General features: G+C 38.7%; 2 protein-coding genes across 2 annotated transcripts; one reads left to right on the top strand and one right to left on the bottom strand.

The window, feature by feature from the left end:
* Positions 1–67: 67 nt before the first annotated feature.
* Positions 68–1,610, top strand: LOC306974941 (uncharacterized protein). Its single transcript, XM_079572346.1, has 8 exons — positions 68–120; positions 201–273; positions 346–375; positions 443–542; positions 626–740; positions 808–869; positions 1,269–1,343; positions 1,444–1,610. Exons 1-8 carry the CDS (start codon positions 99–101, stop codon positions 1,570–1,572), a joined length of 606 nt encoding a protein of 201 aa, XP_079428472.1. The 5' UTR covers positions 68–98; the 3' UTR covers positions 1,573–1,610.
* A 229-nt stretch (positions 1,611–1,839) lies between these two features.
* Positions 1,840–8,860, bottom strand: LOC306975154 (adhesion G-protein coupled receptor G5-like; the record flags this gene model as incomplete). Its single annotated transcript, XM_079572573.1, has 9 exons — positions 1,840–1,994; positions 3,126–3,415; positions 3,488–3,581; positions 3,909–4,177; positions 6,817–6,938; positions 7,090–7,193; positions 7,605–7,641; positions 7,712–7,822; positions 8,714–8,860. 9 exons carry the CDS (start codon positions 8,858–8,860, stop codon positions 1,840–1,842), a joined length of 1,329 nt encoding a protein of 442 aa, XP_079428699.1.
* Between the last annotated feature and the right edge of the window lie 1,776 nt (positions 8,861–10,636).

Raw genomic sequence — 10,636 nt, 5'->3', positions numbered from 1 at the left:
TACTATAAAACTGACCATTACTATTACTATGGCAATAAAAAAAAATCTGTATTATCCTATTAGCAATCCTGGCACAGAGAAATCAACAACCGTCAAAGATGGCCTCAAAAATCCCAAGAGGTAATCTCAATGACCCATTTCTGAACAAAACTAAGCACATTGTGTTACATAAAGGTAATACTTTGTGGTCCTGTATTTAGGTTTGTTACCAGAGAAGAAAACTGGACATAAAGCAGACACAGACGCTGAACACCATAAGGAAAATATACCAAGGTAAACACATCCATTGGTTTAAAGCTTAGTATTATTATTATCATTATTTACGCTTTTTAATCTCCCTTGCAGAAAAAATATGGCCTCTAAAACAGCTAAAGGGTAAGTTTTGAGACGTATGTGCGGTAAAATACAAGTGCAATACACTTTGATTTTTATCACCCCGCAGGATCTCCACCAGGTATGGACAAGAAGCTGAGCTAAGAGAACAGAACCAGAATCTACGCACTACAAACGATGAGCTGCAGAAAAACCTTACAGAAACACATGTACAAAGATCTCTATTGTGTTTATTAATGTTATAGACTAATACTGAATATACAGTGGACCAACAATCTAATTATTGTTGTAGCAAAAGGTCACAGAGCTGGAGGAGCAGTACAGTCAACTCAAAATGGAAAAACTGGAGGCCGACAAACATCTAACGGACTGCCATGCACTTTTAGTTTCAGCAAAGATTGATCCAGGTATGACCCTTTTATGTTCTTTCTTAATTAACCAACAAGACTAAAACCAACGGTGTGTTTCCTGTAGTGTTGGGGGAACGAGTTGGAGAAGCGGCACGTGAAAATGAAGAGCAAAGAAAAGAAGTAATGGTATGTATTTATTGAGAATGTGTACAAGAATCCACGAGCTGAAACACACACATAACCATATTAATGTACAGTGTGTGAATGTCAATGTCATGGGGATTTTCTTTCAGCTTAATTGTTGACTACAATAATAATAATAAAAGCACATTAAAAAGTAGTTTAAAAATAGAAAAATAGAATATATTTTCCCCCACAACAATTTTTAAAGTATGTTGGTTATTGCAATTTATTTTGCAACACACACTGGAAACATTCACCTGAAGGCAAAGACATGTTCGTAGCTCTAAACTACAGGATGAGCAGATTTTACTTATAGATTACATTTTCTACTTTCATTGTGCATCCCTCTAACTAAATAATTCTATGTACAGATTTAGTTTTTCTTCTTCATTTGCAATTTAGACAGTCTCTACAGAGCTGCTCAATGAACTGAAGACTTTCACTGGTAATGCATCTGAGCAATGTGGACGATTACAGGTAAATAACAAACACCAAAAAATGCAAAGAATATAAACTATTGTTATAATATCTGTGTCACTATACATCTTTTTTTAAACATTTGTTGTTGTTTTTTTAGGAAATCCGGTCAACATTGTCCGCGCTCACAGAAGCACAGGAACACATGAGACAGGAGAGGGAGAGGTTTGCTTTGGAAGCTGCTGACCTGGAAAAGGCCCTGAATGAGGCAGAAGCTCTCCTTTTGTAATGAATTAAATAACTTCAGGTTGTATTTTAAAGTAATTGTCATTTCTAATAAACATTTCCATCAGTGCCCCATTTGTCACCGGTCTTTTGAAGCAGACCTGAGAGCACGTGACGTTGATCTGAAGTCGATTGGGATAAATGGATGCAGAGACAATCAACATTTCTGGATAAATGTCTGATTAGTGAATATATAAAATAAATGTGTAGTATATATTGCCAAACACACTTGCATTTTTACATAAGCGTACCAAGTTTATGAATATAATTGTTACTCTGGTTTAGGTTTAGAGCTAGAGTTGTCATAGGGGTTCAATATTTCATCCAGGTTTGTCTTGAGAGTGCTGATGCTGCCGCTGCTGCTGTGAGGGTCCTTTGTCTCCACCGTGCGGCTGGTCTTGTAGTAGTAGATGAACAGACAAAAACCTGATGGAAGGACATTTTTTTTTATTTAGTGACAATGTCTAGCTACTAAAGGATGTGTTTCCTTTGTGGACTTTGACAATATAACCCCTCCTGGAACCGCCACCTTAACGTGGTGGATGGGTTTGAGCACCCGAATGATCCTGGGTGCCCCTGGTAGGGTCTCCCAGGATAAACAGGTTCTAGGTGACGGGTCAGACAAAGAGCGGTTCAGAAGCCCCTTATGAGAGACCAACAGGCCCGGTTTGGAACCATGAGGCCGTCCTTCCATGGACCCACCACCTGCAGGAGGAGCCATAGGGGGCTGGTGCAATGTGATTTCACGACCCGGCAATGGACAAGTGGAAGAAAATGGATGGATGGATGGACTTTGACAATATAATAATCACTGAAAATAACAGTTACTATTTAAATGTAACACTAGATCTTAAAATGTTATTCCCAAAAGCTTGAAGAAAATTGTATAACATTTTTCGATGGTCCTAGATTGTGCAGCTTTCCACAATCAAAATGTTTTTTTTAAATTAGCAGCTATGTACATAAGGCAGGGATCCTTTATTGTTCCAGTAGAGATGTATTTATTCTCTGGATTAGATCCATCCAAATTGTCAAGAGAAGTATTAGAATATTAGCGAGATTAAAAATCAGGAAGAGTATGACAATATATTGAAATTAAAATTATTGTTATCACAGTGTTAGGTGAAGTAGCATTATCACAAGAGGCTGCAATCCCTGAAGACTTTGAGATTTATACTTTTTCCTTAAACACAATTTTCTATTTTATAGACTTGTTTTAACATATTTATAAAAAAATAAAATAAAAAAAAGGTTAATGGAATGCATTAATGGAAACCGCGTTGAAATGGTTTTCTGTAACATTGTTGTCACAATATTCAAGATAGCTATGGAATATCGTATGTGGTGCAGCTCTAGTCTGGTTAGACTCAGGTTTACTTTCATTGTCCCCAGAAGAAAATGTGGCCTCTGCATTTGACCCGTCCTTCAATGCAAATTGTGTATGTTTTGGGTTGATGGTTTGGGAGACCATGCAAACTAAACTTTGAAAGAGCTTTTCCATATTAATTCCACACAGTAGATAGAGAAACTATATGAAAATGCTTTTATGCAAAATACCTTGGAATGAATTGAGGACTGTGAAACAGTAGTAAGCAGGAACACGGAAGACCCCATAGGCAAAGAAGGCACAGCCCCAGGTCACGCCCAGGATACAACACAGGCCCATTATGGTGACGATCCTCTGGCAGCTGGAGACATGTTTCCCCGGAGCGGCTCCTTTCTGTTTACGGCTCATATGGAAGAGCCAGGTCAGCATGAGGACGAAGGTGGAGAAGGTGAAGACGAACACCAAAGCGTAGTAGCCAATGTTGACAATGTAGTGGACTTCATTGTCCAGAATCCAACACCTGAATGCCAGAAAGGAGTTATTTATCTCAGTTATTTTATTTCCGTTTGTACTCATTGGACTTCAAACATACATGGCCACACTGGTCGCAGCGTTTCCCGTGCTGATGACCACTTCTCCGTATTTTCCGATGCTCAACAGGACAATTCCGATTACACTTGGCATCACTGCACATAAAAACAGCAAATCCATTTGTTAGTACACACACCTTTAAGAAGTCATCATTTTCTCACTGTTGTGTTTTTAAAGTGTGCATGACAGGTTAGACTACCCATTTCACCTAATATAGATATTATTACACTCGCTCAAGGCTCAAAGCAAACCCTTTGGAGGGCCTGTGTTTTAGAATATGAAAAAGTTTACCTTTTTATTCATAAAATGTAATAATCCTCACCACTGACTGTATTCCATCAAACTAAAGTAGTAATTAGTCAGAATGCAAACCTGCTGCATGCACTTTAGAGCTGAGAGGATAGTGAGTCTGCAGCACTTACCCCAGCTGATAATGGAGACTTTAAGAACGTAGCGCCGGATCTTGATCTTGCCCCCGCTGTAGAGTTGAAGACAGAGGTGGAAGGCGTGCACCGCGAACCAGGTAAAGGTGCTCAACATAAAATAATGCATCACGGCGGCCATGACCTTACAGCCGATCACATTCTTGGTTTTAGCCACAAGGTCATTGACGAGGAAAGCAAAGTCCAACAGGAACATGGCAAACACCAAGTGGATCAAGATCTTTATGGAGTCGCTGGAACTGGCCCTCCTGGGGAACAAGTACAAGCACACAAAATACACATCACAGAGTACTATTACAGAGTATTATCACAGAGTATTACCACAGAGTATTATCACAGAGTATTACCACAGAGTATTATCACAGAGTATTACCACAGAGTATTATCACAGAGGATTATCACAGAGTATTATCACAGAGTATTACCACAGAGTACACTGGTTTCCCTTCTCCTCGAGTAATATTACGTCAACACTTTTGCTTGAGTAAACATTTGATGACTCTTCTTTAATCCTTTAGTGAAGCTTCATGCTTGGTGAATTTAGTATTTTATGTATTGGTATTAAAGGGATATTTCACGTCCACATTTTTGACATAGCGCCTCATTTCCTAGTTATCCAGAGTGCTGTTGATTTATTGAGATTTATTTGTATTGATGCAGTCTTTATATTTGAAGAGTTTAGTGGTGCTGGGCTAGTGCATGTCTATCAGAGCTGGTTTATAGCTGTTTTTTAGGCAAACTATGCAAGGTGCGTAGGGCCCAAGCAGCCGCAAAGGGCCCTGCATCTCAGTCAAACTACGGTGTTGTTTTACTGATCAATCAATGCGTTGTTGCGAGCCTATTTGTCTCAAAGATGAGTTGAATCCACACGGTTATCATGCGCGCAGTTACTAACAGTAACTCTGGTTCTCTGAATGTGCACGGTCTAAAACGAAATGGGCTACTCACAGGCAAATTCTCAGTGGTCAGACAGAAATAAATAAATAAATCTGCGGTTCCCAAACTGGGTCAGGGACCAGAGGTGAGAGAATGTGACCATTTGCCATTTATCATTTTAAAAAGTTGGGAATTAGACTAGTAGTCCTAAATTCCAGTCTGACAGTGGCTTAGTGGTTAGTGGTTCTCACACGGTGGGGCAGGGCCTGAATTGAGGTAATTATGTTCCCCTTCTGCCCTGCACTACTGCACAGTGGAACTGTTTTTGATCGTAAATGGATTTGCTCTTCTTAGCCACGGGATGCGTACTGTAGGGCCCCCGTGTGTATTTTTGCTTATATTAGGGCCCCAGAAGGGCCAGCACCAGCTCTGATGTCTATGGTAAGTGGTAGCCTATGCATTCAAGATATAAATGCATAATTTAAAAAAAGTTGGTGTATGAGTTTCCATTACTAGCGAGTACGAAAGCCATTAAGTATAATAGTTAATAGTAGCAAAAAAATTCAGCATCTGACCTATGAATGGTGATTATGCAAAACTGAATCAGTCACAGAACAGGCCCACGGTTATTCAAGAAGAGGAAGCTGTAGCCCATTTGCATTGATAATATAATGGTAACAGTGTTCCATAAACGCCATAAGGGAAGCTTTCATTCAAATCTCTCATTTTCCCAAAATGATGCACATGTTTGTTTTTGAGTTTGTTTACACTGACCGGCACTGACATCATGTGTGTCGCTCACATTCGACTGGGTATTTTATTACTGTCCTTAGTGATAATTGTGCATGGTGGCACATGTGGAAACGAATCAACCCAAGTAATCGACAGACAGTGGCTTCAGAAAGTTTTCACACCTCTTTTGATTACGTCTCTTTTATTATTACTGAGACAGATAAATGCAGAATTTTAGCAACGATAGCTGCTACTTTGAGATTCGAGACACTGAGTAATGTGACCATCAACAATAATCACTCACTACATCAGTGTTTTTTGTTCATGGAATTATTGAAGGGGACACAGACGGGATTTGAACCAGCAACCTTCTATATCAGGGTCCACATTTTCTTACTAAAACATGGACTTGAATAACATGAGCCGTACGAAGAACTGAGGAACCTTCTGTTGAATTTCTATAAATCTGTGTGGACTTTTTAGATCATACCAGTAACTCACAGTGCAAGCAGTTATGGTGAGAGTCCTCTAGAGGGAGCCAGAGACTCTATATCATTGTCCACTAGAGGGAGCCAGAGACTCTATATCATTGCCACTCATTCAATCCAGCCCTGATCGAGTGCAAGGGTTGTGTCGGTGGGTCAAATAAATAAATAGATAAAGTTCAGCTAGAATAATTATTGGTCAAAGGCAGTGTTAATTTTGACAACATATTTTAATTTAGTTTTAGTCTTAGTCTTTTGACGAAAATGTAATGTGATTTTAGTCTTGTTTTAGTTAAAAAAAAATATCTTCAATTTTAGTCTAGTTTTAGTCGACTAAAATTGCAAGTAAATTTAGTCGACTAAATTTAAGACGACTTTGCATTGATAATATTCATTATAATCATATTTAATCTTGTTCCTCTGCTTCATGGAGCTGCTCCACATGAACAAAGCTCAGAGCTGCTCCTTTGGCAGTGAATTTAAATGATCTGAGGCTCTTTCATACTGTCAATAGAAGTTTGGATGATTTTAGTCTCTCCTTTTCATTTTTATTTAGTCTTATTTTAGTCGACTAAAATATCTGGACATTTTAGTCATAGTTTTAGTCTCATGAGAAACTTTTAATTTAGTTTTAGTCCAATTTTAGTCGTCAAAAATATCACTTTGACTAAAATTAAGACTGAATATTTTAGTCGACGAAATTAACACTGGTCAAAGGATAGCAACACATTGGTTCTGATAGGTTCTACAGCATAAGTAGTGGCTACTGACAAGTATTTTTTTGGGTTACTCACCTCATAACAAAGTGCATGAAGAGGACGATGCCGAGGAAGAACATGGACAGGCCACAGCCAACGCGAGTGATGATGGTCAGAGTGTTTAGGTCATCGGCGCTGATGGTTTCATTGAGGGGCGTCTGAAAATATTCAAAGAAAATAAAGTGATTTTGTTTGTTGACTGTTTGAATTTTAATGTCATGGGCAATTTTCGAGATGTGTCTTGATATAATAAAAACTGGAATGAAAACAATAGTCAGGATCTAAATAAAACATTATTCTGAAACTTACCAGTAAGACTGCAAAAAATGTCAAGTGGGTACAGCGGCATGTTATGTTATGTATGCCACTAATATTTGTCACACAGCCGTCACTGGTCCACACGGGCCGACTTCCTGCACAAACACAGAACATGGAGGGGAGTTATGCACACATTTTGATTTTTTTTAACTCATAATCTTCACCAGGACCCAGAGCCGTGGAAAGATATTTTAATTAGGGGGGTGCTGAGGGACAAAATTTACCCCCAAAAAAATGCATATTTCTGTGCATATTTCCTATTTATTAATATTGCCTGCAGTTCGCAAACTATCCACCAGTGGGTACTGCAGCGCCCTCAGCACCCTGGGTTCCCACGGCCATGCCAGGACCATTGCGGGATAGAGCTAGATGTTCTAACTACAACCACAAGGGGTGAGCATTACTATAAAGTTAATTATGTAGTAGATATTTTAGTTTTTTGTATTGTCTTTGCAAATAAAAACCGAGTACGTCTATATTTAATGATTTAATGTTGTAAATCCTACCATTGCCGTTCCAGGAGTGACAAGATGGTATTCCTTTCTGAAAAAATAAGAAAAGGGAAACATAAATGAAACATAGCGCTACATTTAACAAATGTTCCTTAACTTACGTAGTCCATGTTCCTGAAGTTGATGTTTATTGTATCTGTGAGGTTTTTGATTATTGTCCCCATCTCGATTGCAACAACTTCATCAGCCAACACAGTGCTGTTATTCTCATCCTATAATAAAAATAATAATAATAATAATAATAATAGTAATAATAATAAGAATAAGAATAAGAATAAGAAGAAGAAGAAGAAGAAGAAGAAGAAGAAGAAGAAGAAGAAGAAGAAGAAGAAGAAGAAGAAGGTACAGATGTTTTCATTTTCATTTTACCTTGGACATATTGAGAAAGACAAAAACTGCCACAAATGGTTTGCTGATATTCATACTCAAAGCCTTTTCAAAAGCGTGCTTAGGCACAGTTACAGATCTTGAAAATTGACTGAGAACATTCCTATCTTCCAGAATCTGAAAAGGACACAAAAAAGAAGACATTGATTAATTGCGTGATCCTGATCAGTGTGCAGGATCTTATCAAGAATAAGAGCAATAAAGAAATGACGAAAGATCCGCACAAACTGTTAGCTCCCAAGCAATCGCTTTAAACATTGTGTAATTGTGAGTGCATGGGGTCAGGAATTGATCACCATCAGCCGATATCTTTCTGCTAAAAGCCGATATCTCCGGAACCAAAAGTGCTAGAGACGTTTCTCAGGTCCTTCTGAGGTATCGACTAAACATGAATGCCCTGAATAAATCAGCCTCTGCCCCTGAAGAGCTCCCTGCTGTCACAAAGTCGATTAAATGTTGAACCCTTATACATTTATCATAGGATTTGTTTCAATGTTTGAGTAATTCTGCAGCATCAGCCAGTTCATGATGAGATGGTTCCCTTCTTTGCCACCTTCACCCAATCATTTCAGCACTCAAACTGCCTTCACAAACAGCTAGCACCTATTGCTTATTAAAAGTGCTTCACTCTGAACCTCGCTGAGCTTTCTGCTGAGTTTTCTGCACATTTTCATCCTGTTTATTGTGCCATTTAATAAGTTGAAAGGCAAACTCACGCTGAAGTCTGTGCCTTTGGTGAAGCCGAGAGACACCTCCTCCAGGTCCTCCGGGTCGGTCTGCTTCACTAAGACTCCGGTGACGCTCTTGCCCAGAGTCAGCCCCACACTGGACTCATTGAACTGGTCGACAAAGTCAGGGGTCATGGAACGCATCACTTCTCTGTTCAGATCAAAGACGAAACGAAAGTTCTATAAATTCATATGAATGTTACTGTGTATCTTTAAACTCTTGGCATCTGACCTTCCAAGTACCACCAGGTCTACTGTACATCAAGCTCCACCACTTCTATAATCTTACATGGTCTTTATAATTACATTTTGATCCATTTGGACTTACTTCGCTGTTTCAGCGTCCAGGAGCTGATCAGGTGACGCTGGTACCGAGGACTGGTTTGAGATCGTCTTATTCAGATTTTGCTTGACCTCTGATTGTTTCACTGGGTTGTTGCAGTTAGTGCATGTAGGCTTACTTGTAGTCACATCCACAAAGTATTTATTGTTTGACTCTAAAAAAGAGACATGGGATTATCTCACATCCTGACTTTGTTTTAATCCTTTCACCAGTGTCAGAACCATCAGTTTGCTTCTGTTACTGGATTTGCTTTGCAGTAAAAATGATTAGGAGCATAATGATGTCCAGAACATCAGGACATAATATTATTAACTGCTTGGATATCTGATGTAATATTGTGCTGGGACTAGAATGTGTGCTGAATTATTCACATTGTCGAGGTTCGATCGAGATCAAAACATGAGCTAAAACTGTTTAAAATATAACTAAATGACACTTTATTATGTCCTATGTAACAACAGGGATACAGTACCTCTTCACATTCCTGGCACTATGCTACAGATTGCAAATACAAATTCTAAATGATTGTAAGTTTTAAAATAGAATAGACTCACTCCTCCCACGGCAGGCTCCCTCATTGTAGCCAGCGTTATTGCACACTTGATCTGTTTTCAGACACGTTATGTTGCAGGTCGCTGTGTCTAGGGAAGAAACATTTACACTACGTCATATTTTGTTTTGAATTGTTCTATAATGAAAAGGGAAAGTTTTTACCTGACACAGGGGGCTCACATTCACCTGGACACATTTAGTAAAAAGAAAAAACAGAAAAAGGAATCTAATGGCATATGTGATCAACAATATTTCTTTAATCCAACAGAGCAAACATAACATCTCACCCAATAAAAACTGTTATTAAAATGCCCTAAGTTGAATAATGATATTTGCAGCTTTACCCTTGGTTTGATTGACCAACTCGCTGCAGTTTTCTCCCCTCACGACATAGATGTTCAACCCTCTCTTGGTGTGCCATCTTCTTAGGCGCAGTACAAAAAACCCATTCCCGTTCTCAAGTTCAGGCCATTTCCTCTTTTTTCCTGAAAATGACATTGGATTAAGTCAAAGAAACCTTTTGTTGGTTAACAGTTCACTTACCTCGAGGCATTGTGATGTTGACAGATATGTCAGATCGAACTGGAAGAAAGAGTGTAGAGTTTTTTTTTCTTGATAATAATATAATATATGATGAATATAAGATAGAAATTCATACTTGGCTTTTCACTGCCATGGCAAAAGACTCGAGAGAAGTTATCAGCGATGAATAGGCTGCGGCCGACATTCGCCAACACGAGATGCCCGACACCGTGGTTGTCACAATTTGAACAGTTTTTGGACGGACAGAATTTATCTAGAGTGGAAGAACAGGCAATATTCAGATACAAAGTAGAAGTGATGCAGGAAGCAGCAGAAAAGGTAAATGTAAGTAAAACATATGAATGATATAGATATGTTTGGAATAGCAGACAGGACAGAGTAAAATGTGACCAGCTGTAAAAATAATTATAGAATAGGGTTAAAAATGTGGGTGGCATGAGCGGTACAGTCAATAAAAATAATGCACAAGACAA

The sequence above is a fragment of the Gobius niger genome, assembly GCF_951799975.1.
Source record: "Gobius niger genome assembly, chromosome: 15".
NCBI classification, from domain to species: Eukaryota; Metazoa; Chordata; class Actinopteri; order Gobiiformes; family Gobiidae; genus Gobius; species Gobius niger.
Note: the sequence above shows the minus strand (reverse complement) of the source record. Positions and strands in the feature narration are given on the sequence as shown.

What these genes read in the sequence shown, in the direction of transcription:
- LOC306974941 (XM_079572346.1), top strand. Translation starts at nt 99, where the DNA reads ATGGCCTCAAAAATCCCAAGAG. An exon ending in AGCAAAGAAAAGAAGTAATG is followed by an intron (nt 870 to 1,268) that starts GTATGTATTTAT and finishes TTTGCAATTTAG; the next exon opens with ACAGTCTCTACAGAGCTGCT. An exon ending in AGCAATGTGGACGATTACAG is followed by an intron (nt 1,344 to 1,443) that starts GTAAATAACAAA and finishes TTGTTTTTTTAG; the next exon opens with GAAATCCGGTCAACATTGTC.